Source organism: Astatotilapia calliptera, chromosome 5, assembly GCF_900246225.1.
Source record: "Astatotilapia calliptera chromosome 5, fAstCal1.2, whole genome shotgun sequence".
Classification (NCBI taxonomy): Eukaryota; Metazoa; Chordata; class Actinopteri; order Cichliformes; family Cichlidae; genus Astatotilapia; species Astatotilapia calliptera.
This window is the reverse complement of record NC_039306.1, coordinates 21,174,858-21,201,727: the sequence shown is the minus strand read 5'-3', so window position 1 is coordinate 21,201,727 and position 26,870 is coordinate 21,174,858. Positions and strand designations below refer to the sequence as shown.

The following is a 26,870-nucleotide window of genomic DNA, read 5'->3' as shown; positions in this document are numbered from 1 at the left end:
ATTGGTTTAAATATCTGTTTGCATGAGGTTATTCCCAAATCTCCTTTTTTAAAAACACTGGTCCACAAATAGCACATGAAAAGCATCTAAAACAAAAAGTTAAGATCACTGAAAAGAACAGAGGGGGTTTTACCTTTGCGATTGACTGAATTACTTACCACACTCACCTGTTTGTCGACTTTGACCTTGGCCTTTACACTGTTTATGTCTGGATAAGTAAAGTCAGATTTTACTGAATTGTAAGCAAACTGAGAGCAGGCAGTGCTGTTATAGTACAGGACAACAGAGCTTCCATATCTTGTCTATAATGCATGCTCCACTTTGTTTATTCTTTAGGTTCCACCATGGGTGTATATTAAAGCACTTAAAAAATACATAAAACATTGCACCCCACAGAAATCTGAATTTTTAAAAACATAAACATTACAGTCATGACAAATGTTATACAGAAGACAAGTAAAACATACACTTTCAGCTAGATTTCCAGAAAAGAAACTAAAGCAAAAGAGTGGTTAAAAATTCATCTGTTTCTTCACTTATCTTTATATTGCTGTAGGCTACATTTAAGGAAGCTGGGATTTACGTTGGGAAGTGAAAATCTGGCCCTTCGTTATCTAATTTAGTGACATCTATGACTCTAAACTAAGACTTAGCATACTGTACTGATATGATGGCATTTTAGATTTTTTTAAATGCACAATGTGGCTTTTCATTTTATCACATTGCCTTATGGCAATTTAATCTGACCACTGCTTTGTTTGACAATCAAAGCCAAAAAGCCGCATCTTTAACTACATTTACAGTACAAGCTGACTTCCAAGATCTCTTAAAAGAGTCCGTCATTGGTTAGTATTAGGAATAGTAACAGTAGGTTCTCCATCTTCGCTGTTGCTTTGCTGAAGCATCCGTTTTTCTTTGAACGCTTCTCTCAGTGCAGCCAGGATTAAGTCGCCTGTCTCTGTTGATTTTCGGGAGCCAGCCTAACAGCACAAAACACAAAAGTTTGTTCAGCCCACCCACTGTGTACAAGTATGGATGCTCAATTAAATCTTTTCCTCTTACATTTTTGAAACTTGCACTCTTTCTGATCCTCTCTGCAGGAGCTGGCAGAGGGGGAGCTGGAGAGAAAGGAATCGGAGTGTTTGTCTGACTCTTGTCTACCGTGTCCATGTCCTTTGGTGTTTGTTGAAAAGTGTTGCTGTCTTTGATGGAAGGGACCGGTGGCAACGGGCCCTTCTTCAGATAGATGGAAGCCCCTGCAGATCTTGGCAGTGTCTGAGAGATTGGGCCTATGTGCATATGACAGAACACTATCTTAAAAACATACACAATAGTATTTTTCCTGAAACTGAAACGTAAATAAATATTTGCACATTCTAATAAACTTTACGGGATATAGTACCTCTGTTTCTCAGCTCTCTCTGCACAGCCTTCAGCCCTCCAAACTTGTTGATGATGCAGTCAACAGCTTCGGCAACGTCTTTGCCTTTCAAGTCTTCTTCAGTGAGTTTGGCCTGCATCAACAGCCTCCTCATAGCCGGGTCAAGATCCTTAAACTTCACCAAGCAGACACATTACAGGGAGTCATTTATCATGCTATTATTAATGACTAATAACAGCTTAACAGTTACCCCATTAACAATTCACTGTAGAGTTTGACATACAGAACTTGAAGCTGGGGGAGCTGCCGTGGAAGATGTGTCCATAGGGAGATCTTTCTCCCCATTCAAACTGTGCAATGGCTCAATTCTAAAGAGAACAAAAAAAACACGAAACTGTGAACCACCTCTTTAACGCTCTTTCCTTCACTCTAAAGACACAAAGTGGTGCTATCTTTCTCACCCCAAATCATCAGCAGGTAGTTCCCTCGTTGAACTGCCCACTGCTGTCATTTCAATCATGCTGGTCATCTTTTCTGTAAATAAAAAGGTTGTGTTAAAATACGAGACAGGGCTGAGCCTTTGAGAGCATTTATACGTGTAGATGTTTGTTGTTATTCTAACCACAAGCAGCCTCCACGGTATGATGAAACTCCTCTGCCTCAGTCTCATTTGCAAAGTTGACGCCTACCTGGTAGTCCTGCGAAAACACAGCAAATCTACCCAAATCCAACCTAAAAGTGGCACTCTGATAATCATAAGGCACGCACCGATGCCAAAAAAGGATCACTTACATCTGCGGGGAAAGTATGGAAGAAAGCACGCGCTGCAGTGTACTTGAATGGAATGTACATTTCCTGCTCCCACAGTAACTTGGCACGCTGTGTTTCAGAATGAGAGGAGTTGTTAGAGTTGCACAAGGAAAAGCACAGGCGCACCCATCTGGATGAGTCTTCCTATTGTTGCTGATGGAAACCTCAAAGTAGAGGAAACACTTCAAGCTGCCCCGTGCTGTGCCATGTTGGAAGCAGCGTGCACGTTTCAGCGTATGTGCTAGTTTGAGTGGTTGGAGTGAATGTGAGCAGTAATGATGTTCTTTTTACCTTGACGCAGTATAAGCGCAGGAAATAGGAATGCATGGACGAATCCTCAATGAGACACACCACACCGCATTCTAAGCGACTCCAGCTTGGCCTCTCCCCTGGTGTACTTATGGCCTGTAGTATCTGTGCTACTGTAGATTTCATCAGCTGAAATAGACAGTAGTGGTCCAAAGTGCATCAATACATGATGTGCAATTTATTAAGTTATCGTACAAGGCACAGGCATGTTTATGTTGGTGTTAAATTTTAGAAAATGCCAATTTAATGCAACTTCCTGGCGTCTTTGTGTAAATGTCTCTTCAGTAATGATCTTGTGTAGTTAGCTTTGGTTTGTTTTTCTGATATTTTGCATTAACCCTGTCCTTAAGACACTGTGTGCCCGTCCTCCTACACAATCACTTCTTTAATGAGTAACATCCGATTTTAAAAAAAGAAATCATTTACTTTCGAAACCAGCTCACGTTTCCTGACTGACAGTAACCCTTTGAGTCATTCTAGTTTCATTTTACAGCAAAGATGCTGCTCCTCAGAGACTGATGACCTCTTTTCCATTTAACTTCTTTCTGTTGCCTCAATTAAGTAATAGTGGACTACTTTTAAGCAATCCTGTAGTTTAACTACATTTTGTAATACCTTTCTGGTTGTTCGACTACATTCAATTTTGCGTGGTGATTCAAATAGAGTAGCTATTGTTTTTTAAATAGTTTTTGTGCACTGAAATGACGAGACATGCAGAGGAGGGATAGTGGCTATATTAGACAAAGGATGCTAAAGATAGAGCTGCCATGCAGGAGGGGAAAAGGAAGCTCTCAGAGATGCACTGAGCACTTCTTCACTCCACTGACCTCTTTTCACTGCCCACGTGTTTATATTACCACTGCAGCATGCCATTGCCTTTTTGTCTTCTCTCTCCCTTAGTCTGTGTTTTGTCCTGCCTCCCTACAATCTCTTTTCTTTTCTCTTCTCTTACCTCTCAACCCCCAGCTGGTCATGACAGATGGCTTTCCCTCTCTGAGCCTGGTTCTGCTCGAGGTTTCATTCTGTCAAAAGTACATTTTTTTCTTCTCCATGTTGCAAAATGCGTGCTCATATGGGGTTGCTTGATTTGTGGGGTTTTCCGTAATACTGTAGGGTCTTTAATTTACAATTTAAAGCACCCCGGGGCAACTGTTGTTGTGATTTGGGGCAATATAAATACACCTAAACTGAACTGAATACTGTAATATAGTGTAATTTGACCTGCGTTACACCTCTCTTCCTCTAACCCTGCAAAGGCCCAGGCAATGTATACATCAGGCAGATAACCATACACACTTGACCTATGTGTAGTGCATGTGAAAAGTGGTGGAAGCTGCTTACTGTCTGCAGAATGCAAAATCCAAACCTCAGCCCTATAGATTTACCACTGCCTTAGGCAAATCCATGACAATGATTACCGCCACTAATAAAACATTTGTTTTTATTTGAGAGCTAATGCACTTGAGTAGAGACTTTGTTTTCTTTCAGATCATCACCACAGCTGATCTATCATTCTCCTCATCTGTCACAACAACGCTCTGCATGTCCTTCTTCACTACATCCATGAAGCTTCTCTACAGTCTTTCTCTTTTCTTCCTGCCTGGCAGCTCCACTGTCTACCGTCTCTCCTGTGCATGTGTCCAAACCATCTCTGCCTTGTTTCTCTAACCTTTTCTCCATTCTGGTCACTCCCAATGAAAGTTTAAGCATCCTCAGCTCTGCCACCTTCTTCTCCACTTCCTGTTTTTTTGTTTGTTCCACTTTCTCCACACCGCACATAATAGCAGGTCTAAGTCCCATATTGTAAACCTTTCTTTGCACTGCTAGCTATCCTGCTGTCACAAATCTCTCACCCCGTTCGTCTCCACCCACTCTACCCTGCCTGCACTCTTTAGTCTTCTTAAGCTGTACTAATCAACATGTCTTTCCTTTTCTTTTAATGAAACCAAACCTGGAACCTTGCACTTTTTCAGTGGCATTTAATGTGTCAGTTCATGTATATTAGAGTTTCTGTCGATTTTTGTTGTGATTTGAATGTTTTAGCATTATAAATTGTTATAATTGTCTTTCATTGTGGTGGAGGCATGTGGGTTTGGCTCAGCGACAGGGGAGGGGTGGAGCACGGGCTAGGCATTGTATAATTATGTCTCTTGTACTTGTTCAGTAGTACACTTGGGCCAGGTGTGTGGAGTGAGTATGGACGGGCAGTTGGTGAGGTTGTGTTAGCAGGTGAGTGAACTTAACGTTGTTTGGAAAGACAATTTTATTGTGAAAGCAAACACAAGTAATAAAGGAAGGAAGCACCATAAAAGAACCATCTGTACGTGTCTCAGGCAATCCACAATGGCAGTGACATGCTGCATCATAAATTACTGTCAGTAGTTTGTACTTCAAAATGCACTTTCAAAGCAGCTTTTTCTCACCACAGGCAAGTCAGCCTCATCCATACCACATAAAACATGGAATAACAAGACTGCAGACTACAGGGAGTGCAGAATTATTAGGCAAGTTGTATTTTTGAGGGATAATTTTATTATTGAACAACAACCATGTTCTCAATGAACCCAAAAAACTCATTAATCTCAAAGCTGAATGTTTTTGGAAGTAGTTTTTAGTTTGTTTTTAGTTTGAGCTATTTTAGGGGGATATCTGTGTGTGCAGGTGACTATTACTGTGCATAATTATTAGGCAACTTAACAAAAAACAAATATATACCCATTTCAATTATTTATTTTTACCAGTGACACCAATATAACATCTCCACATTCACAAATATACATTTCTGACATTCAAAAACAAAACAAAAACAAATCAGCGACCAATATAGCCACCTTTCTTTGCAAGGACACTCAAAAGCCTGCCATCCATGGATTCTGTCAGTGTTTTGATCTGTTCACCATCAACATTGCGTGCAGCAGCAACCACAGCCTCCCAGACACTGTTCAGAGAGGTGTACTGTTTTCCCTCCTTGTAAATCTCACATTTGATGATGGACCACAGGTTCTCAATGGGGTTCAGATCAGGTGAACAAGGTGGCCATGTCATTAGTTTTTCTTCTTTTATACCCTTTCTTGCCAGCCACGCTGTGGAGTACTTGGATGCGTGTGATGGAGCATTGTCCTGCATGAAAATCATGTTTTTCTTGAAGGATGCAGACTTCTTCCTGTACCACTGCTTGAAGAAGGTGTCTTCCAGAAACTGGCAGTAGGACTGGGAGTTGAGCTTGACTCCATCCTCAACCCGAAAAGGCCCCAGAAGCTCATCTTTGATGATACCAGCCCAAACCAGTACTCCACCTCCACGTGGATCATGGCTCAAGAGTTGGGAGTTCGCCTTGTAATCGGAAGGTTGCTGGTTCGAGCCCCGGCTCGGACAGTCTCGGTCGTTGTGTCCTTGGGCAAGACACTTCACCCGTTGCCTACTGGTGGTGGTCAGAGGGCCCGGTGGCGCCTGTGTCCGGCAGCCTCGCCTCTGTCAGTGCGCCCCAGGGTGGCTGTGGCTACAATGTAGCTTGCCATCACCAGTGTGTGAATGTGTGCGTGAATGGGTGGATGACTGGATATGTAAAGCGCTTTGGGGTCCTTAGAGACTAGTAAAAGCGCTATATAAATACAGGCCATTACCATTTACCTTGCTGGCGTCTGAGTCGGACTGGAGCTCTCTGCCCTTTACCAATCCAGCCACGGGCCCATCCATCTGGCCCATCAAGACTCACTCTCATTTCATCAGTCCATAAAACCTTAGAAAAATCAGTCTTGAGATATTTCTTGGCCCAGTCTTGACGTTTCAGCTTGTGTGCCTTGTTCAGTGGTGGTCGTCTTTCAGCCTTTCTTACCTTGGCCATGTCTCTGAGTATTGCACACCTTGTGCTTTTGGGCACTCCAGTGATGTTGCAGCTCTGAAATATGGCCAAACTGGTGGCAAGTGCCATCTTGGCAGCTGCACGCTTGACTTTTCTCAGTTCATGGGCAGTTATTTTGCGCCTTGGTTTTTCCACACGCTTCTTGCGACCCTGTTGACTATTTTGAATGAAACGCTTGATTGTTCGATGATCACGCTTCAGAAGCTTTGCAATTTTGAGACTGCTGCATCCCTCTGCAAGATATCTCACTATTTTTGACTTTTCTGAGCCTGTCAAGTCCTTCTTTTGACCCATTTTGCCAAAGGAAAGGACATTGCCTAATAATTATGCACACCTGATATAGGGTGTTGATGTAATTAGACCACACCCCTTCTCATTACAGAGATGCACATCACCTAATATGCTTAATTGGTAGTAGGCTTTCGAGCCTATACAGCTTGGAGTAAGACAACATGCATGAAGAGGATGATGTGGACAAAATACTCATTTGCCTAATAATAGTGCACTCCCTGTATAAGAAATTAATCAAGATATCTAATGTTCTCTGTTGTGCTGATGACACAGTTACATCTGTCTAGAATGTGTTAGTCAGGCTATACTGGCCCTCCTGGATCTGGATGTGTGTTCTTCACACTACAAATTTTCAGTTTAACATATTTCAGTTTTATCTACTGAGTGCCAGTTCACAACACCAGGCGCAATGCAGTTTGTGTGCATATAAACACAGGATACCATACAAGAACTTTATAGTGCCCTAAAAAGGGGTCATTAACCATTTACATGCCACTATAAAGGATGTATTTGTGAACTCTGGAAGTTAACCCTAGAATTTTGTTGGAGGATATAAAAGAATGTATTTTCTTCACTTTTGTGATTTTTTTTTCTCCATTTAGTATTTTTATGTTGCCAGTCACATGGCCATCTATGGCTGCACCATGAAGACGATGTCTTTCCTATCAGTGTCTCTGTTCTGGGTCTGCTCTGTGTCTTTTTTTCCCAAATTGTTTCTTCTTGGTAGTGATAATGTCAGTGTAACGTAATGAACTGGGAGAGCCTGTTTGTGCATAGCCTAATTTGATCTACACCAGAGAGAGCCGGCACAGTGCCTCTGTGTTTCACAACAGAAATGTTTTGGCCAGAACGAACACAGCCTCTACTCTCTAAGCAAAAGAAAACAGAGGGAAGGTAACAAATACACCACAGAATTTAAAATTTAATTAAATAACTGTCTAAAGCCCTAACACTGAAAAAAAATTAAAAATGCCTCATTTATTTACTGCGGAGTGGTATTTAAATAATATTTAAATATTGTGGTTGATGCTCTGGGAACACAACGGTTCCAGACAAAACAAGCATCTGAGACTGCGGATGACAAGATTAGGCTAAATGTAAAACTAAAACAGCTCTAACACATGGCCCATTCATACACCAGGCTCCTTCTGATAGCAGCAGATGATAACATGAAAACAAGTGTGAGCATGAAATGATTCAGAGACATACATCATAGCACATCGAGCTACTACAGTAATATTATCATCATGTAGAATTTAACAGATGGTGGGGATGTGTTTTACCCTCTTAAAACACATTCAATTTTCTCAGCCTTGTTATTTATTTTTCCATCATATTTTTCAGCTGTTTTCATACAAATTAATAAAGTGTACCTTACACTGCGGCTCCAGCAGACCGATGAGGACGCCTTTCTCACGGATCGTCAGGAGGTCACTTATAACCTGACTTCCAGTAATCAGAGACAGAGCCATCACAGAGACTCCTGTTTTCCTCGCCTTACCTCAACCCTCTTAATCTCGCCTTTCCTCCTGTTCCAGATGCGTCTTCTTTGGACCTGTCCTGAACACACCACTTCCTGATCCTAACCATAGTTTGAATGGTAACGTTTCCATTACAGCATGTCATCATGCAAATTTATGGACGCCATGTATCCACTCAGTTTCGAGTAACCAAATGATTGAGGGTGCATACTCAAAGGTCATTTGTACAATCATCAGTGAAACAAAGGAGTACTTATTAGCCATATGTGGGATGAAGTGTAAATAAAGTCGTTTTTAAGGAAGGCAGTTCCCTGTTCTGGTTGGGCCACAACTTTTAAAGACAAACACAAAACTAAACACCTATATTCATACAAAACTAAACACCTATATTCATACATTTGCTTAAGTTCTGTACCCAAGGAAATTATTTTAATTTCCCTGAATATTTACATTTCCATGTTGCTTTAAATCCACGACCCTTCCAGTGGAAAAATATTGACTGCACTGCATGAGATCAGGGTTTCACATAGAAATCCCAGTAGAAGGCATTCAAATCTGACATTGTTTAAGATTCAGTAGTTAGTATAATTATGTTCTCTAATGGTTTTTTGTGTACATGAAACATCCAAGTCCAAATTAGAGAGCTTGTGTTTTGGTTTTGCACACTTTAGAGTGAAAAAGTGAACAACGTTTATCTTGAAGTCAAGTACAACGGGAAACACTAACGGCTTGTTAAAGAAAGACATTTCAAGCAAGCGGAAATGTTTGGCAAGATTAATAACGAGCATGAACCATGTTAACACCTTCACTTCTCAAGGTTTATTTGTCCCTTGACAGCGCAGTGACATAACCACGTAAACAGTTGTGACTTGTAAAGAGGAATTAGTTGTATGTTATCTTGCCTAAGTGACTATCTTTTATGGCTTCCATATATCGTCTTTCATTGGTTACAGAGAGGAAAATCAGTTCCTAATGCTTATACAAAGTCTCTAAGGTTAATGCTTTTTCTTGTTTTACTCACAATCAGAATAAATGTAAAGTTTCCAAGTCTCTTAGTGTTCTGTATAAAATGAGCTGCCATGTAAAATGTGACAGGACACCAATGTAAAAGATAAAAAACAACATTTTATTTCACTTTAAGTAGTGAGAGTTAAAAATAAATGGCATTCTTTAAAGTGAGTGCAGGAACACAAAGAACGAGTAAAGTACAACAATTGATATGTGGATGGAAAATGTTGCTACTCTGGTTTTAATGCTACTTTTCTTCCGTGATCATGTCACCATGTTCTTCAGAAAACAATACTTCTCTCTGACTGTTACACACTCCTGATCCATCTCCATCCCTTCTGTCAGCTTCCTCCACGCCGTCAGCTCCCGGAGGAACGGGCCTCTTGCGTCTCTTCAGCAGAGGGTTGTTGGATGTATCCAAGTCTTTGATCTTCACCTGGTCGTAGTCTACGCGCATCGTGGCCAGGGCACTGGTCATTTCCTCCTGTTGGAAGACACAGTTTGTGCTTTAAATCTGAGATAATGCTCTACTGCCATCTTGTGGCCAGATTCTGAAGTAAATACAATTCTCACCTTTACATCTTCCCATAGTTCCTTGTCCTCTGTCAAAACCTGAGAGGTGTACAAAGGTGTTTGAGGGACCACCATGGATTGCTGTTAAATAAAAACATTCACATCAGCGTGTGCACTGGGAGAAAACACAGAGGTGAACGGGCACAGGTGTTAACTCACACTAATCCAAGGATGGTTCATGAATTGTCCAATGGTCATCCTCTCGCTGGGGTCTGTCTTCAGTAACTGAATGATGAGCTGTTTGGCTGCAGGTAACAATAAGAAACACAGTCAAGCAATCCAACAGGGCAACGTGCATGTGGAATAAAGATATGTTTATGGGTTTATCTCAGTTGTTATGTTGCAAAAGCTCTAAAGCTCTGAGAAGTCTTATGTTTTCAATTCTTCAGTGATTGGAAACTGGAAACGAGAACTAATGTAAAAGAACAAAAAAAAAATCCTCTTCACTCAAGAGAACAAAAAGATACACACAGTCAACACCATGGGAAGTTTAAACATACAGAGATCTAGTGTTGCAAACCATGAGGTTCCTATTACAGCGGAAAGTTTATGCAGGTCATTTCCACTCTCTCTGTTAAGCACATGATTATGTTGTTAGAGCGTGCGAGGATTAAAGTGAGGCTGAACGCTGAAGCGCCGTGGCACAGTAATTTACACTTTGTGGACCAATAGCATATTCATTTAGAGCCTCTCTCTACTTGCATTTTATTTCACAGCAGTGCGAGTATTGTTTAGTTATTCTGTTAGTCTGACCTTCCTCAGAAACGTCTGCCCACTCTGGGTTCGGAAACTCATATTGGCCCAACCTGATCCTCTGTTTCATGCCTGGAGAGATGGCCTGGCTTGTGTTTGAGTAGAATGGAGGAAACCCACAGAGTCTAAAGAAGAGAAGGGAAGGGAAGATAAGAGAACTTCACACTTTCTTAATTTTGCACTATGCAGAATTGATTTTTAGTCATTAGTATTGCTAATTAGAGAGGCACAAGATACTCACAGGATGTACATGATTACACCCAAAGACCACATGTCACATGATTTGTCGTATTTCTCTGGCCCAAGCACTTCTGGCGCTGAATGGGCAAACAGATACAACACGATAATGTGGGCAGAGTCACACAAAAACGTCAATCATATGCAGACACACATGGAGACAGTAATAAATAAATAAAATAAAACAAATTTTGACTCTAATACTGACAAATACGCAGTGCACCTGAAACTCCTGCAATCACATTTCTCTGGACACTCACCAACATAATACGGAGTGTAACATGGAGTTTGCAGGGAGTTGTGTAGCGTCATCTCCTTAGCAAAGCCAAAGTCAGTCAGCTTTAGAGTAGCGTTGCTCTCTTTAGTTGTGTAGAGCAAGTTTTCAGGCTGTGGTGAGAATAACAAACAAGAAAAAACTCTTTAATCTGACTGTGTTTTATAAAATCTTTTCTTTTATTTCTTTTATTAACTGTGTAAATGATTTCCAGGGCACAGCGTACTGCTGCATCTCACTAATACGCACGCAGTGGCCTTTTTCAGTGCATCAACTTTACACTAAAGTTAGATTGGTCTGTCACCCTCATCTTATTACATATGTACACTTGACATTGTATTTAAAACTCTGGGTATGCATCATTTTGCTGTGTGGAGGGTTAACTTTTTAATGCAATGTGGCATATTTTAACCAGACTTGCGGTCTTCAGCAGCTTCTGAAAGAACAGCGTTACAGTACCTTTACATCTCTGTGAGCAATGTCCATGTGGTGGAGGTATTCTATGGCCATGCCAATGTCATGCATGATCTCCGACACCTCTGATTGGAGGATATGAGAGACATGGTAGCACAGATTGCAATGCAGAAACCATTAAATGAAACTGTTAAATGTGAACTCGAACCCACCTCTCTCTGTGAAAGCCTGGTCCCCTCTGGCCTGAATGCGACTGAACAGTTCCCCTCCCTCCATGCTGAGACAAGATTAACAAAGAGATCAGAACTGGGGCAGTGAGGGTACTCTTGGCAATCACGGTTTTATAACAAAGCAAGTCATTGTGCTGACTATTAACTGCTCAGGCGGGTTCAGTCTTGAGGGTTTTTGTTTGACCACCATTTCTTAGACTTGTATGGATTCAATTATTATTATTATTAGCTATTTATATTCATTTTATTTTATTACTTCTTTTGTTGCGTCCACTTTGAGTTTTAGTTTAACTGTTTTAACAAGTTAAAATTTAACAGGAAGCAAAATAACAACACAAAGGAATAATACACATGCTCACATAAACTCACATTTTTTAATTTTGGCTGTTTGTACGAATAATCACACTCAAACCACTCTTCAGTGAACTTATAATGAGTTGTCAAAATTGTGGAGAGTTTAAAACACCATTGATTAATCAGTGAAATGAGAAAATGATTAGGGGAGATTGTGGCTCAAGAGTTGGGAGTTCGCCTTGTAATTGGAAGGTTGCCGGTTCGAGCCAGGGTTGGCTCGGTCGTTGTGTCCTTGGGCAAGACACTTCACCCGTTGCCTACTAGTGGTGGTCAGAGGGCCCGGTGGCGCCAGTGTCTGGCAGACTCGCCTCTGTCAGTGCGCCCCAAGGTGGCTGTGGCTACAATGTAGCTTGCCATCACCAGTGTGTGAATCACATGTGTGAAGTGCTTTGGGGTCCTTAGGGACTAGTAAAGCGCTATACAAATACAGGCCATTTACCATTTATTTACTTTGAAAAGTCTGTTGATTAAATCAGATTCACAAACTGTTCTCCAATATCTGTAAAAGCCATTTTTAAGCAACTGCTTTTACTTTAAGGTGCCAAAAAACAGTGTGTTCATTCTCACCATTCCATAACAATGAGGAGACATTTCTTCCCATGGTGAATGTTCTCATAGAGGCTGAGTATCCGTACAATGTGGGGACCTCCGGAAGCTCGCCAGTGCAGCTCAACCTCCCGTCGAGCTTTGGGAGTGTCGTAGAGAATCTGTTGAACGTGACAAAATGTTCTAAACGTTATAATGAAATGCTTTAAAATGCAAATCAGTGTTCAAGGCAGGCAAAATTAAAGGCATTAAATTACCGCTGTTTGCTGAGCAGTTATTCCAGACGGAGCAATAAAAGTCAGGATTTTAAAGCTGCACTCAGCACACATATCCCAACAGCTGTGACAATGCAAGCTGAGTGCCGAAGGAGGAAGGTAACACATCAACATACATTGCCACTCACACAATACCACTTATTTCATCACCTCCAAAGAAAAGACGTGGAGGAGCTGGAGTGATTGCCCTTCCTGCCTAATTCTATAAGGATTTCCTGCAATCCCATAGCCAGCTGTTTATTTAATTAACACCAGTTCCTTGGGAGTTGCATTAGGAATTACATCCTGCGTGAAAATCTGCCAAATCAAACATGAGGAGCAACCCAATCTGGCGACAGCCTTGTGAATAAGAGAGCAGCTAAAAGTAGTTTTAGAGCTGCATTTCTCCAAACACATAAGCTTTTGTGGGCTCAACATTGCTGCATGGATGAGTGAAAAATGCGGGATTTTTTTTTCCTTTTTATATGTCAGAGACACTGGTATAAAGTTTTAACAGAGAAGCTCATTGTCCACATAACAACATCACAACAGTAAAAGCTGTGCAGCAGCATCACAGACAGCATACAACAGCGTGTGAGACACAACTACTGTCTGGGTAGTTCAAAAGGCAAATCTGCTTCAGGTTACTCCTCCATCCATCCCTGGTTCATGTGTATCATATCATTCTAAGAAATTTGAAGCTGCCGCACATTAAAGTTTACATCAAATCCTGAAGATAAAACGACATTAGGATATTTGCACAGATTTCCAGTCACCATTACACGGTGCAGACCACAGCAACTGTGGGGAAATGAATAATTGATGGCTGTTCTCTTTCTTTCCAGCGACAACAACAAAATAAAGCGGCAGGCACAGTCACAAACCTTGAGCGCACATTTCTCTCCTGTTTTCTTGCAGTAACACTCCAGTACTTTGCCATTGATTCCCAGGCCAAGGACCTGAGATGTTATTTTGTAGTCATCGGTCACCGCGTTTCTCCTGAACTCCAGTTTGAAGTAAGCAGGTGGCTGGAGGTCAGTCAGGCCGCTGCCCAAGTTGGAGTCGCTGTTGGTCGCTGTCCCGTGCTGCGCGGTAATAGGATTTGCCGACTGCTCCTCCTGGTAATGATCCATTTTTTCTCTAAAAGCCGACGGTGGCGCAGAAAAGAAAATGTCACCAGGCTCTGCCGCATAAAATACCCAGTGTCATCTTAGCTCATCCACATATATCCAGACGACTTTCGTACTTACTTACAACACGTCACGATCCATTCTTTTTATGGCTGAAGAAAAAAATGAGGCAATCTAAAATTTAAAAAAAAGAATCCTCGATGTGCAGAAAAGGGAGGGGAATAAGCACCGTTATACTGTCACGGACTTCAAACGACTTCAGCAATTGGCTGGGTAAATGTAGAGGTTATAAAAACACAACAAGTGGGGGGAAAAATCTCGGCAAAAAATCTGGTACCTTTGCCTGGTCCTCATCACTGTTATCTGTCTCTTCCTGCAAGGCACACCAACCTCTCCAATTCACTTACGTCAGCGCGACGAGGCTCAAATTCATGGACCATTCACAGTTTTCTTAAAGGAACAATCCCGCGTTAAGACGCACGGCAGGATCTCAGCAGACAGAGCAAAGACCTGTAGTAAGTACGCGACCATTCGCCTTCGAGAGTGCAACAAAACAACAATATATATATATATATATATATATATATATATATATATATATATATATATATATATATATATATATATATATATATATATATATATAAACACACAAAGCTATGAGCAGTGCAAAGTGAAGAAATGTTCAGGGCAGAATCCATATTGTCTTTTTTTATGTGCTATCAACTGTGACCAACTTGGCCTTGGCTCGAACATCAGTCGTTTAACTCTTACTGCAGAGAACTGCAGCTCTTCTTACTTTACATCCTGTATGGCACATGAAATATAGGACTTGGCATTTTAATTACTTGATAGTAATAGCAGGTTCAGTACACACAAATAACACAGGTTTTATAATGTATACAAGTTCGAAAATAAAGAATACATGCATTTAAAATATATGAAACACCGTAGCAACCTGATAGAGTTTTGTTTTAGAAATTGCCACTGTATATAGATTTATTACCTAGTGCAGTACTGACAAATATTTGCAGGCTTTCTGCGTATTCAGATGTCTTTGTGGTATGAATGTGGTATGATAAGTCTGTTATGTAAGTTTTGTGGCTGGTTTTTTACACAGCTTGCTGGTTTTGCCTTGCTGCTTAGCCCTGCAGGGCACGATCCAGCACATGCTCGTCCTGCACAGGAAAGGGCATGGTGACATGCAACTGCCTGTTCTCCTCCATGGTGCGCTGGATGGTCTCGTAAGCGTTTGAATTTCCAGACCAACAGCGACGAGCCACCTGCAACACACAGAAACACACAGATAGCAGCAGGACAATTATCATCTGCAGACTGTGAAGTGAGGCTGTAAGCTGCTTCGCATTCAGCTATCTCACCCCATTGGAGACATCCCAGTTGAGCATCAGACGGGCACGCTTTGCTGCCTCGTCTGAGCCGTCCAGCACCAAACCAAATCCTCCATTAATGACTTCACCCCTGTAAATGGGAGGCAGTTATAATCACCCTGATTTAAATTTGTATTAATACATAAATATGGCTTTGGCAAACTGTTGTAGTCAGACTTACCAGCCAACACCACCTCCATTGTGCAGGGCTACCCATGTGGCACCTCTGAATGCATCACCAACAAAGTTCTGAACTGCCATGTCTGCAACAGGTACACGCTGTGAGCTGTGAGCGGACTTTTTTATTACTGCTCAAGTATTTATGGATTATATGAATGTGGAAATACAAGAATGATGAGAATATGAAAAAAGGCTTTATGTCACCAAAGTTATACGTTTGTGGGCCAAGCCACAACTTTCAGCCACAACAGTTTTCATATCAGCAGTAGTCAAGGAGATTTAGTTTTGTTTTTTTTAAAGACACAATTCGGTTTCAGTACCGCCCATGAAGCAAAGCACAGAGCATTTTTCTTTGATACTGGTTTCCTGCAGAGGCACTGAAACTCTCTAAACCAGTAATGGGTCATACGCTCTGTTATAAAGCTGCATCTGTTACCACAATGTGCTGCCTGGAAGTGAGCTTTAAAATATTTTAAGTCTCCCATTCTTGCATTCAGAATGCCTTTAAGGAACTGACTTGTGTCATGGGACACTTGTGTGTGGCAGGTTGAGTGCGGACTCAAATGCAGGACTCGGCAGACAGACTTGAACTAAAAAACTCAGCTTTATCAGCCGGCAAGTGGCAGGCCAATAAAACAGGCAGGGCAGAGCTGGAACAAACTACCTAAAACAACTAACACTGCTGGACTGATAGGAGAATACACAACACGAGGGGAGATCACAACAACAAACTAAAGAAAAAGAGGGGCTTAAATACACACATGAGGTAATCAGGAGGATGGAACACACCAGGGAACACAGGTGAACTAAATCTGACTAACGAGACAGGAGAAGCAAAACTGAACATGCACACAGGAGACAGGGGACTCCAACAAAATAAAGAAGGAAGTAACACACACTGAGACTTAATTATTTGATCTGGCCCACTTAAGATGACTTAAGCTCAAAGTGGGCTGTATGTGGCCTGTGATGTAAAATGAGTTCAATGTATTAAGCTTCAAATTTCAGTTGTATTCAGCTGTAGTGAGTGTACCACGTACCTGCGCAGAAGACAGAACCATCATACACATTAGAAGTCTCTCTGAAGGGGCTGTCTGTGCCACTAACGTCATGATGGTCTCTGCTAATAACCACTGGCGCCTGAACAAGAGTAACAACAAAGACACTACTGAGACTACACTCAAAACTGAACATCAAGCCTCATGATCACCTCAGCAGACAGTTTATCCTCTTACTGAAACGTTTCCATCAGCAACAGCCTGGTTGATCGCCAAAGCAATGGAGACTCTTCCTTTCTGGTCAGAGTACAGGATTCTGGCTTGTGATCCTACAACCTAAACAAAAAAAAAAAACAATACATGAAGCATATGGGCATTCTTGTTGTATTATTATTTATTTATTACCTGTGTAATTTACACTGAAATATCCAGTGGGTGGATTGTTTTAGTAGGGAGCTTACCATTTTATGTTTTCCAGCCTCTCTAATCCAGTGAATGTTGTCATTGTACTGTTGTTTCACACGATCAGGTACATTGGCGCTCATTTCCTCCAGGACAGTAGCGGCAATGTTGTCAGTTACAGCGAGATCTCTGGGGTCGCCAGATGTGCACACCCAGCGAAATGGCCCAAAGCCCAATGAGAAAATATCCCTGGGTAAAGGCATATGAAATGAGATCAAAAATATTGCACACAAGCTTATTCACACATCTCATTAAAGGGTTTAGTCACAGTATGGCAGGCTTTACAACATGTTTAAACTTAGTGAAGTTTAGTTCATGATGCTCACCCCATGATGTGCTGCACATAAGAAGGGTAACGGAACTCTGTTGCTCCTCCACCAACTTTTTGAACCTCTGCACCTGTAAATCAAAAGACAGTATTCCTCGTTATTAGTCTATAATTAACTGCATGATAATGGAGTTCTCTGTGTTTGTTAAATTACCTACCAGCTCTTTGGGCCTCCAGGAGGAAAGCATTACCGTAGTCCCAGAAGTGCATGCCTGCATCAGCTAGCTTGTTGATAGCCTTTATTTGTCTTCGGAGGCTGTGATAGCATTTAAAACACATTTCTTCAGCTTAATAGAGAGACATATAAAAACAACAGCACAACAATAAGCTTTGTTAAGCTCTGTGATTAATTTAACCTTTCTTGGACCACGTTGCGGAAACGGTCGGGATCAGTAGACATGAACTGGTTGGCCTGATGGAAACTGAGCTGGACTGGATAGTAACCACCATTATATGGGTTGTGAAGCGAGGTCTGGTCTGAACCCAGATCTACCAGGAGCTCGCCTGTCCTCTCAAACTCCAGCAGGATTCTCTCCCTGTTTAGAAAGAGCAGACTATGACTAAGACCTCAAGGGAACAACAACAACAAAAACTGTCTCCTTCACTGCAGCTGCAGCTGTAGACCTGAGTTTTATAGTGTAAACGTATCCTGTCTGACTCACCACAAGTCTACAACATTGCCATGGTATCCCAGACTGAGGGGAGTCTTGGCGCTCTTAGCCTCTCTGTAAGAAACAAAGTAGTAATTAGTGACTTTCACAGCTGAGAGATTTACCTGTGGAATCCTTCTAACATTGGATCACCATGCTACTTGTATGTTTATGGGGTTTGTTGTAATGTATGAAACATTTTACCACCTCTAATCCACACAAGGTTAAAAGTATACATACAGGCGCAAACACCCGCACTGATATTTGGTTAAATGTCCCTTCGTTGAACAAAGTCTCAACAAAGAGAACATGCTCGAGTGAATCCTGCAAGCTAGTACAGGCAGTCAGCTGGATATGCACTGCTTCATCCACAACCAGTCTCCTTACATCGAAAACCACCTTTAAGGGCCACCTTTTCAATCTCTGATGTAGTAAATCATTTCAAACGAGAGCAGTCTGACTGAACCTTTGATAAAGACTTTTAATCCAATGTTCTCAGTTACCTTATGCGTTTAATGCACTGATCCAAGCTGCTAGTGACCTCCATTAGCCAACCCTGCTCATGTCTCTTTCTCAGAGGAGCCTCATCCACCTAAACGCAAATCAAATATACACAGTCACATTGACTTTACACAGTACTTCCTCTGTTATTGCTTAGTCATCAGAGTTCATGGGAAATGACTTGAAACCAGCTGACCTCTGCAATCACACTGACGCAGCCGGCAATGACGGCAGCTTTAGCCTGAGCGCCACTCATTCCCCCCAAGCCAGAGGTCACAAACACACGCCCCCTCAGATCATCAGAGCCCAGGTACCTCCGGCCGGCATTCAGTACCGTCAGCTGCAAAAAAGGACCACTAATACAAATCTAAAACAGGCACTACAGCGTGCATTAATACATTTTTGTGTGAGGGACTTTCAGACTGTGTTGTGTGCATCTGTTTGTAATTATTACAAACCATAGTTCCATGAACAATCCCTTGAGGCCCAATGTAACAGTAGCTGCCTGCCGTCATTTGACCGTACCTGAAAATGCACAGCAAAGACCAAAGAGACCACACTTGGCATCTCCAGACAAAAAAAGCAAGTAGCTATAATGGACCTTGAGGACTTACATTGATACACCCAGCGCAAACATCTTCTCATACTGATCTCTGGAGGAGTAATTTGGAATAACCTGATGCAAGCAAAAGAAAAACATGTGAATGCGTCACTTATCTCTTCATATGACATTACTGAGCTAAATGCCTGATTCGCCGTTACCATGCCGTTGGTGATGATGGCGCGAGGTGAGGAAGGCAGACTGGGGAAAAGGCCCATGGGGTGACCGCTGTACATAACCAGAGTTTGTTCCTCTGTCATCTCGCTCAGGTAATGCATCACGAGGCGGAACTGCACCCACACAAATGCAAAACTTAAAAGGGATACACTGTGATCAGAGACGTGCAAATGATCATGTTAACTCAGGCCATACCTGGGCCCAGTTACTGAACACCTGTCCGTTCCCTCCATAGGTGACAAGCTCTTGAGGAAACTGAAGGATGAAGAACGAATTCTTTGTTATTCACATCAAACACATAAATTATACAGAAAACCTGACATTTTATTCAGTAGGCTTAGCCTTGTTAACCTGTGCTTACCTGAGCAACTGCTGGATCCAGGTTGTTCATAATCATTAGCATCATAGCGGCTGCTTGACGTGTGTGACATGGGTACTGATCTATGGGGTAAGCTCTTAGGAAGCAGAAGGAAATTCATGTTACTTGTAAAATGGGGGGAAAAAATCAACAAAATCCCACTTTGAAGTTGAAATGCAGTTTAAATATAAGATATATTTATATTATAGTGGTCTCTCAGTTTCATACTGTTATAGTCTTTTTTAGATTTTTTAAATCTTTTCTTCTTCTTTGTTTTCTCTGTTCTACCTGTTCTGCCTAAAGATTCCAATGACCGTAATTCTGAGCACCTGTTTTAAATCTTTATATAAAAATTATGTAAAAAATGTGAATGCACGCCCACACTGGTAAGTGCCTGTATAGCTCAGCCCATATATTAGTAGATTAATACATTTTAAAAGTATTACAAAGTGCAACTGTTTGCCTTCTATTAGTTGTAACACTCACAGAAAGATTCTTCAGTGTGAAATATCTAAATAGAATAGGAATATTGGCTGTCCTTGGTGAGCCTTACCTCATCCGTAATGTGGGACAGAAGCGGTACATGTATATGTGCCCATACTGCCGCAGCTCTTGAGCAAATTCAGGTGCGAGCGTTGCATGGTGGGAGGGGGGGAAATAACGCAGTGCATTTCTCAGCGCCAGCTAGAGGAAAGATGCATTTAGAGGACGTTAGTCAAGAAACGTAAATGTTCAGAAGACATGATTAGATCTCTTTCTGCTCCCCGGTCTTCTCGTGTAACTTATTAAGCATCTCTGTGTTTTTCTTTAAATTATTCACTCACTTAGTGGAGGACTTTTGAGAATAATCAATTTTTAGGAAAGGGCATGATCCAGGAGAGGTGACGCAATAGGACAGAGGACACAAATGCACTTTCCCATCAGACATATTTAGAGAAGCCCAATTATGTGACGTGAAAGTGCAGCTCTGTTTGGATAATATCCAAAAGTTTCCTGTGCACAAATTGTAGTGTCACCGCTTTTAATGTTGGTCACGTCTTTTAAATCTGAATTATCATCATTAGTGCTTAACATTAACTAAAACTATGACAAAAACTATGGCAGGATATACCTGTGCTACTCACGGACTTATTTCTTGGTGGTAAAACTCCTACAAACTGTGCGAGAATATAGTTTTGCAATCCATTTACTCACCCGCTCCTCTTCTGCGGTGAGGTTGGGAGTCCGAATAGGTGCATGTGGCACATTTGGATATCTTCCCCGGTTAGGGGGCAGCGGGTTGAGGGGCAAACCGCTGCATATCTCCTTCAAAGTAGACATGCTGTATTAGATATTTGCTATGACACACCTGATCAGAAACCTATAGACAAAGGTAAGACTGGAACCTGACAGTAGCTCTAACGATCCCCTGTGGAGAGAAAGAATTCAAGGGAGGGAGAAACATTTGAGGGCAATCGCTCTTTGGCTGACTGTCCCATTGGCTCTTTGGTCATCTTTGCCCTTCACAATGCACCAATGGTACACCACGACTAGAAGAGGTTGTTTGGCAATTATTGATCCCTCGCGGAGTTTGAAGCAGCACATGCTTGAGTAGACAAACACTTACTGAGACCTCTGGCCCCTGACGCTTGCACATGTAACTGAGTTACACAAAAGTGTGCGTCACAACTTACCGAAACCTTTTAGACAGCACATTGACTGTGCAGAATCATCATATAAATGTTGCTCCCCATTAACAAAACCACGAGTGCAACTAAATACCGCAGTTTCACTGAGAACAGGAAACTACAGGCACGATGTCAGTTTTCAAAGATGGTGGGTACACTGACTTACTGTTTATGGTTCTTTAACCTGATGTACTGATATATTATCAATACACAATATAATATCTTATGTTGTACACCAGTATGTTTTTTGAGTGAAAATTCAATGTCGGTAAGCAAACACGTGATGAGTAACATTGTTCATTTTCCCATCGTTAATGATGTAAACCTGCAATACGATGTGTACAGTCAACAATATCTCACAAACCAGAGATTTGTAATTGATTTTATTATAAAACTTTTAACAATATTGTCATATCCACTTCAAGTCAAGTCAGTCACTCCTGTGCGGCACACACACGGTTCATTTCAGCTTAGATGAGGTAAATTTTTCAGGTCTGGTTATAAAAAAAAATGCAGTCTTACTGGACAGAGAGTGCAAAGACACAAATAAACAGCTCATAAACAAAAACAAGTTGTAGTCATTTCCTCAGTTTGTGCTTCATACCTTGTAAAGCTGGCAACTTTTCAATAATGTTACTAACATAAACTTTTGAGACAAATTTGATATAAGTAACATTTGTGTAACAATGTAAAAGACAGAAAATTAAGACAATATACTGTTTACACTCTCTGATGGTTAATCACACAGCAGACAAATGTTCATCCTGAGACACGAAGAAAAAGAGCCAAACGTATACACACAGTGCACTGTGTGGGTGTAGGAAGCTTGGTCCTTAATTAGCACTCAGCTGAAGATTATTTACAACCATTATGGATGAGCACAGTGGCAGGATTAAACAACTTCACAAACCTTTTTTTCTTTTGTGCATTAAATCGCTTTGCTGGCAAAGTTTGTAAATGAAACTGAAATAAAAGTTTTATCTGCTACAGCATGCAAACAGTATCTGCTCTGTAGCCATTTTCCTTTAAGGACAAATCAGAAACCAGTGGAGGGAAAATCTTAAATACTTTTTGATATTAAGGTGGCAGCGTTTGCTTCCATCCAGCCAATCAAATTACTTTAAATTAACTCATAATAATCTGTAATCTCTGCTGCGTGTTTCCTCACTTTGTCTATCCAGCTTCCACACAGCCCAAAGCATAACAGCCATTTCTGATCATTTACAAATGAGCTATGAAAAAAAAACTGTCGATAGTAAAAATAAACTAATGACAAATAATGAAAAAATATCTCTGCATTATTTTTGCTCAATAAAGGGATGATTAATTATGTCATGTATGGATACTGAGCGTCGCTGTTGCTGCGGAGACTCATTATTAGCTCTCTGTGTTGGCCTGTTTGGTATCAGAGTCCTGATCTGAGGCAGATGTTGAGCTTTCATCCAGCGCATCTGTGGATTCAGAGTCTTTTGGGGTGTCGCTGGGTGATTTGTCATCTTCTTGTGGATAGAGCTCTGGGTAACGCTGCATGCACTCCTGCATAGACCTGAACTGCTCCAGGCAGTCAGAGCCCTTCACCTCCTCCTTACTATAGTGGAAACAAGAGAAGGCGTCCTTAAATTCAGTCCCACAGGGACCACTGGCCATCCCACCCAGGCAGGGGCAGTTCCAATTAATCTCCCCATTGGGAAGAATTAAGCCTGGGACGAGAGAGGAGAATACAGAATAAATAACTTGTAATTGTGCAACTTCACCAAAGCTTTCTTTACCGTTTCTCACCTCTCTCCTCAAATGGGTCATTGGGGTCTTCCTCCACGAGCTCCGCAGTGCTGGGTGCTGCATGATCCTCTTTGGTGGCAAAGATGATCGTGTCTTTACCTGTTGTGTGAAATAGAGCATTTTAAATAAATCATCAGGAAGGTATCAAAACTTTTTCCTGTCGTTGGGTTTTTTTTTTTGGCCATATACAAGTCAAAATTTTGAATTGAACATCTCAAAATTTCCACTTATTAAATGGAATTTTTACGAGATAACATGAAATGCCGGCTTACTTATGAAACGAGCTTCCACAGGAGATGATTGGTGGAGTTATTATTTTGTTAACACACTTAAAACAATGCTCAGCAATTCTTAACAGACTCTCTGAAGTGAAGATTTGCTGCTTTCTTTCTTTTTTGTGTTTTGTTTGTTGGTGTTTTATACAATTTTCTTTGAATCATTTAACAGCCAATAAAAGATTATTTGAAGTTATCACTCAAAGCACTTCAAACTAAATCCCAGGATTTTTTTCCAAGGACTTAAGAGCTTTATCTGGCATTGAGTCTTCCGAAGTATACAGAGAAAACCCCATAGACACAGCAAAAACATGAAGACGAAGATAAACACTCTTCCGGGGTAAGCTGAGAAAATCTCTGTCTGTCTGTCCTTCTCCCAATCTGTGATGTGTCTTCTCTGCTATCTGTTATTCAAGTTCCATCAGCATTGTGTTCTAGCACGCTATACAATGAAACTGTTTTCTCTGACACACATCTGTTCCCACAGTACGTGTTTACTGGTTGATATGAATGGGGAAATGTATAAAACAGGCTCAGCGGGACTGCCCTGGCAAGCACTCGCATACACTATTACTCTGTACTGCTTTTCCTCCCTTGTAAGTGAATAAACATAAAAGAGATTAAACTGACTTTGATTAAAACAGAGACATGAAGAGGGGTCATTATATCATAAAGGCACCTGAGCTGCCATTTCAGTGAGTGTGCAAAGTTTCCTGCCACTCCGTTGCATGCACAAACAAGCTTGCAATAAGCTAGTTTCATTTAGTTAAGTTCACATAAATTTAATACTGATAAATAGAAAAGGCAGTTACGAGCGTTTAACAGTTGTGATTATACACAGTTATATAATAAAGAATGTTCTCTTCCCACCTTTAAATGAAACATATTTGTGTGATGATAATTATTATTATTATGTGTGATTATAAACTCTTATCTCCAAGAACGAGTGTGCACTCTCCCTGTTCTCTGAAACATTAACTAAAGATTAATAAGCCACGTAATCATAGTTTATACATTACGAATTCAGCTGTAGTTCATTATTTATTATAGGCACTTTCCCCCCACTAAATAACTAAACTTAATCTACAGCATAGCCAATAAGGGCTGTGTAGTGTAAAAGCATCTTAAAACCACACTTGGTGTGACGAATTACTTAATCTACTACCATGACAGTCCAAATACTTTCACACACACCTTAAACTATAACTAGACTAGAAGTGACTTTCTAACGTGCTAATATTAGTCACTTTAATAATTACGGTATGTTGCAGGCCTGGTGGACTGTAGCACGTTCTGGTCAAGGTTAAACTCTGACGGCCACAGGTGGCAGGCACTGTTGCCCTCTCAGGATAACTGTCCTAGCTCAGATCCTATGAGGGAGCTTCTTAATCCACCTTATTATTACACCAAGATTCATTTTTCATTCAGACTCAACTAAGCTTTAGAGAGTAGCTTTGCAGAAAAGTTAGCCGGTGTTCACAGCATGCTTACCTTCCTGTCTGACCGAACTCATCTCTTCACGCCGAAGCACATTAACTTCCTCCTCTTGACTCCTTGAAACAGATGGCAGGTCACTGATGGTTGCGCCTTTTACTGACACACAATGCAACAAACGCAAATATCACAGCATCGCAGGTTTTAATCCATCCTTCGGAAGCTGTTTCACAACTATCCTTGCCAGAACGTGGTTACTCTTCTTCTCCGAAAGTGTTGCTGGGATCGTTTACGCCACGGTGCGCGTTGCTGCCTCCTGGAGTTCGTAATAGAAATATCCTCTTCATCTTGTGTTTGGACCACACTTTATTTCTGCGAAATTACATAAAATGTTATGCGCTTAATTATTGAATATTATTCAAGTAATTACAGGTAGTTTGGTACACATTAAAGCTTTTGTCCCTAAAGTTCGGTTGTATTACAAATCAATTAACGTCACTGAAAATAAGGGAATGAAGAGACAATATTACATCTTCTACTTTTTTAATGTTAATTACACACTCATATGTTTAACATATGAGTGTGTAATCAATATAAAATGATAAAATAGAGATTACAAAAAGAGCTTTCAAAAAATGTTTATTTTTGGAGTAAACATATTGTGAGTTATAATCACAGGTGTTAATGCACACTGAGGGAAAAATATAATTCAGCAAACTGTTTCACGCATGACATGAACAATACAGGGATGGCCAGTCGTAATACCAGTTATTCTGGTATCTAATTAAAAAAGAAATCCATTTGCTTTGCCCAAACCAAACACCTGCTGTTCCTGAATAATACATTGTACAAAATTAAAAATAATACTACTAATTAAAGATCATTACAAAAAAATTAATGAACAAATTACTGCATTAGCATTCACCATTGCTCAATTCCTCTTTAATGGGGAAAAAGAGGAAATATCTGAAATATCTATTGAATAACTGATGCCCTGTGTCCAACAAATCACTTCCTTTGTCAAAATAACTTTTTCAGATCTTTAATGCTTAGCAAATACGTTATACTTCTCCCACAATCAAAGCTGTGGTATAGACTTTTATTTATTTTATTTTAATTTTTTTTAAGTTAACTAATTTATATTAGATTATATTTCATTTAAATTTATGTGTAATGTTGATGCAAATTGAATAAAAGAAAAAAAGAACAAAAAAAACAGACAAATAAAATTTTTTAGTCGCAAATGTCATAAAAATGCTGAATGCACAAATGCTGAAAGAGAAGGAACAACAGGAAGCAATACACCAGGAGATGCAACGTAAGCTCCACGATGTGAAAACAATGCATGTTGAGAAAAAAAATGAAGGGTTGCAAACAAAGTTTGATGAAGCACTCCATCGAAAAATAAAAATGCTGAAAGAAAAGGAACAGCAGGACTCAATACACCAACAAATGAAGTCTAAGCTTCAAGATTTGGAAGCAATACACCAGCAGATGCAATGCAAGCTTCAGGTTACTGAGAAAAATAATGGAAGTTTGTGCGTAATGTTTGGTAAAGTGTTGAAAAGAAATACAGAAGTGGTTAAAGAGAAAGAACAGCAGGAGGTTATACACCAGCACATGCTGTGCAGGCTCCAAACCATGGAAGCATTACATCATCAGATGCTGTACAAGCTTCACATCACGGAAAAAAATAATGAACGCTTACACGTAATGTTTAATGAAGCACTGAGACGAAACACAGAAATGTTGAAAGACAAGGAGCAAATGAAGCAATGTGCAAACAAATACAGGGCAAACTTCAAGACATGGAAGCAATTCAGCAAAAGCTCCAGAGCAAGCTTCAAGTCACCGAAGGTTTACACATAATGTTTTACTAAGCAGTGAGAATTAATACTGAATACTGAAATGCTTAAAGAGAAAGGAGAAACAGGAGCTATACACCAAGAGACTATGTGCAAACTTCAAGTATCAGAGAAAAATAATGAAGGTTTGCGTGTTCGATAAAGCACTCCAAAGAAATATGCAAATGCTTTAGAAGAAGGAACAATAGGAAGCAGTTCACCAACAGATGCAGTGCAAACTCAAAGACACAGAAAGAAAATGGAAGCATTACAAGAAATATTCGATAAAGAACTCAAAGAAAACTCAGACCTGCTAAAAGA

General features: G+C 40.7%; 4 protein-coding genes across 5 annotated transcripts; all 4 read right to left on the bottom strand.

Annotated features, from left to right (window-relative positions):
- Positions 1–461: 461 nt before the first annotated feature.
- On the bottom strand, positions 462–8,403 carry LOC113022524 (neural Wiskott-Aldrich syndrome protein). The gene is made up of 9 exons (XM_026168003.1): positions 8,027–8,403; positions 2,483–2,629; positions 2,174–2,260; positions 2,004–2,079; positions 1,843–1,915; positions 1,665–1,749; positions 1,403–1,556; positions 1,063–1,289; positions 462–980 (listed from the first exon to the last, which is right to left on the bottom strand). Exons 1-9 carry the CDS (start codon positions 8,123–8,125, stop codon positions 840–842), a joined length of 1,089 nt encoding a protein of 362 aa, XP_026023788.1. The 5' UTR covers positions 8,126–8,403; the 3' UTR covers positions 462–839.
- A 527-nt stretch (positions 8,404–8,930) lies between these two features.
- Positions 8,931–14,456, bottom strand: LOC113022523 (MAP kinase-activated protein kinase 2-like). 2 transcript variants are annotated; one of them, XM_026168002.1, is made up of 11 exons: positions 14,028–14,456; positions 13,662–13,917; positions 12,545–12,684; positions 11,606–11,670; positions 11,439–11,518; positions 10,966–11,092; positions 10,710–10,785; positions 10,469–10,593; positions 9,875–9,960; positions 9,716–9,796; positions 8,931–9,626 (listed from the first exon to the last, which is right to left on the bottom strand). In XM_026168002.1, exons 2-11 carry the CDS (start codon positions 13,908–13,910, stop codon positions 9,390–9,392), a joined length of 1,266 nt encoding a protein of 421 aa, XP_026023787.1. In that variant the 5' UTR covers positions 13,911–13,917; positions 14,028–14,456; the 3' UTR covers positions 8,931–9,389. The 2 variants fall into 2 exon arrangements, with proteins under 2 accessions (XP_026023787.1, XP_026023786.1); XM_026168001.1 differs by having other exon boundaries at positions 14,032–14,456.
- Positions 14,457–14,603: 147 nt separating this feature from the next.
- Positions 14,604–20,993, bottom strand: uroc1 (urocanate hydratase 1). Its single transcript, XM_026168000.1, has 19 exons — positions 20,745–20,993; positions 20,104–20,234; positions 19,554–19,647; positions 19,388–19,447; positions 19,177–19,305; positions 19,029–19,090; positions 18,873–18,939; positions 18,611–18,754; positions 18,417–18,505; positions 17,926–17,988; positions 17,620–17,799; positions 17,422–17,519; positions 17,262–17,334; positions 16,935–17,124; positions 16,711–16,809; positions 16,516–16,615; positions 15,477–15,558; positions 15,287–15,386; positions 14,604–15,190 (listed from the first exon to the last, which is right to left on the bottom strand). The coding sequence occupies exons 1-19, from the start codon at positions 20,868–20,870 to the stop codon at positions 15,050–15,052; spliced, it is 2,028 nt and encodes a 675-aa protein (XP_026023785.1). The 5' UTR covers positions 20,871–20,993; the 3' UTR covers positions 14,604–15,049.
- A 590-nt stretch (positions 20,994–21,583) lies between these two features.
- Positions 21,584–25,024, bottom strand: chchd4b (coiled-coil-helix-coiled-coil-helix domain containing 4b). Its single transcript, XM_026166414.1, has 3 exons — positions 24,763–25,024; positions 22,997–23,095; positions 21,584–22,917 (listed from the first exon to the last, which is right to left on the bottom strand). The coding sequence occupies exons 1-3, from the start codon at positions 24,782–24,784 to the stop codon at positions 22,595–22,597; spliced, it is 444 nt and encodes a 147-aa protein (XP_026022199.1). The 5' UTR covers positions 24,785–25,024; the 3' UTR covers positions 21,584–22,594.
- Between the last annotated feature and the right edge of the window lie 1,846 nt (positions 25,025–26,870).

Bases quoted from the DNA above. Each gene is read 5' to 3' on its own strand.
- LOC113022523 (XM_026168001.1), bottom strand. The intron at 11,671-12,544 runs GTGAGAATGAAC...ATCTTGTCTCAG, and splicing joins CTCCTCATTGTTATGGAATG to CATGGAGGGAGGGGAACTGT. The intron at 10,594-10,709 runs GTGAGTATCTTG...TCTCTTCTTTAG, and splicing joins GGTGTAATCATGTACATCCT to ACTCTGTGGGTTTCCTCCAT.
- chchd4b (XM_026166414.1), bottom strand. From the start codon at position 24,784: ATGAGTTCGGTCAGACAGGAAG. The intron at 23,096-24,762 runs GTAAGCATGCTG...TTCACACAACAG, and splicing joins GAGTTCGGTCAGACAGGAAG to GTAAAGACACGATCATCTTT. The intron at 22,918-22,996 runs GTGAGAAACGGT...CTCTCGTCCCAG, and splicing joins TGACCCATTTGAGGAGAGAG to GCTTAATTCTTCCCAATGGG.
- LOC113022524 (XM_026168003.1), bottom strand. From the start codon at position 8,125: ATGGCTCTGTCTCTGATTACTGGAAGTCAGGTTATAAGTGACCTCCTG. The intron at 1,750-1,842 runs GTGAGAAAGATA...TGTTCTCTTTAG, and splicing joins CTACCTGCTGATGATTTGGG to AATTGAGCCATTGCACAGTT. The intron at 1,290-1,402 runs GTACTATATCCC...ATATGCACATAG, and splicing joins GAGAGAGCTGAGAAACAGAG to GCCCAATCTCTCAGACACTG.
- uroc1 (XM_026168000.1), bottom strand. From the start codon at position 20,870: ATGTCTACTTTGAAGGAGATATGCAGCGGTTTGCCCCTCAACCCGCTG. The intron at 19,648-20,103 runs GTAAGGCTCACC...CTGCTTCCTAAG, and splicing joins TGTCCCACATTACGGATGAG to AGCTTACCCCATAGATCAGT. The intron at 17,125-17,261 runs GTGAGCATCATG...GCCTTTACCCAG, and splicing joins TATGTGCAGCACATCATGGG to GGATATTTTCTCATTGGGCT.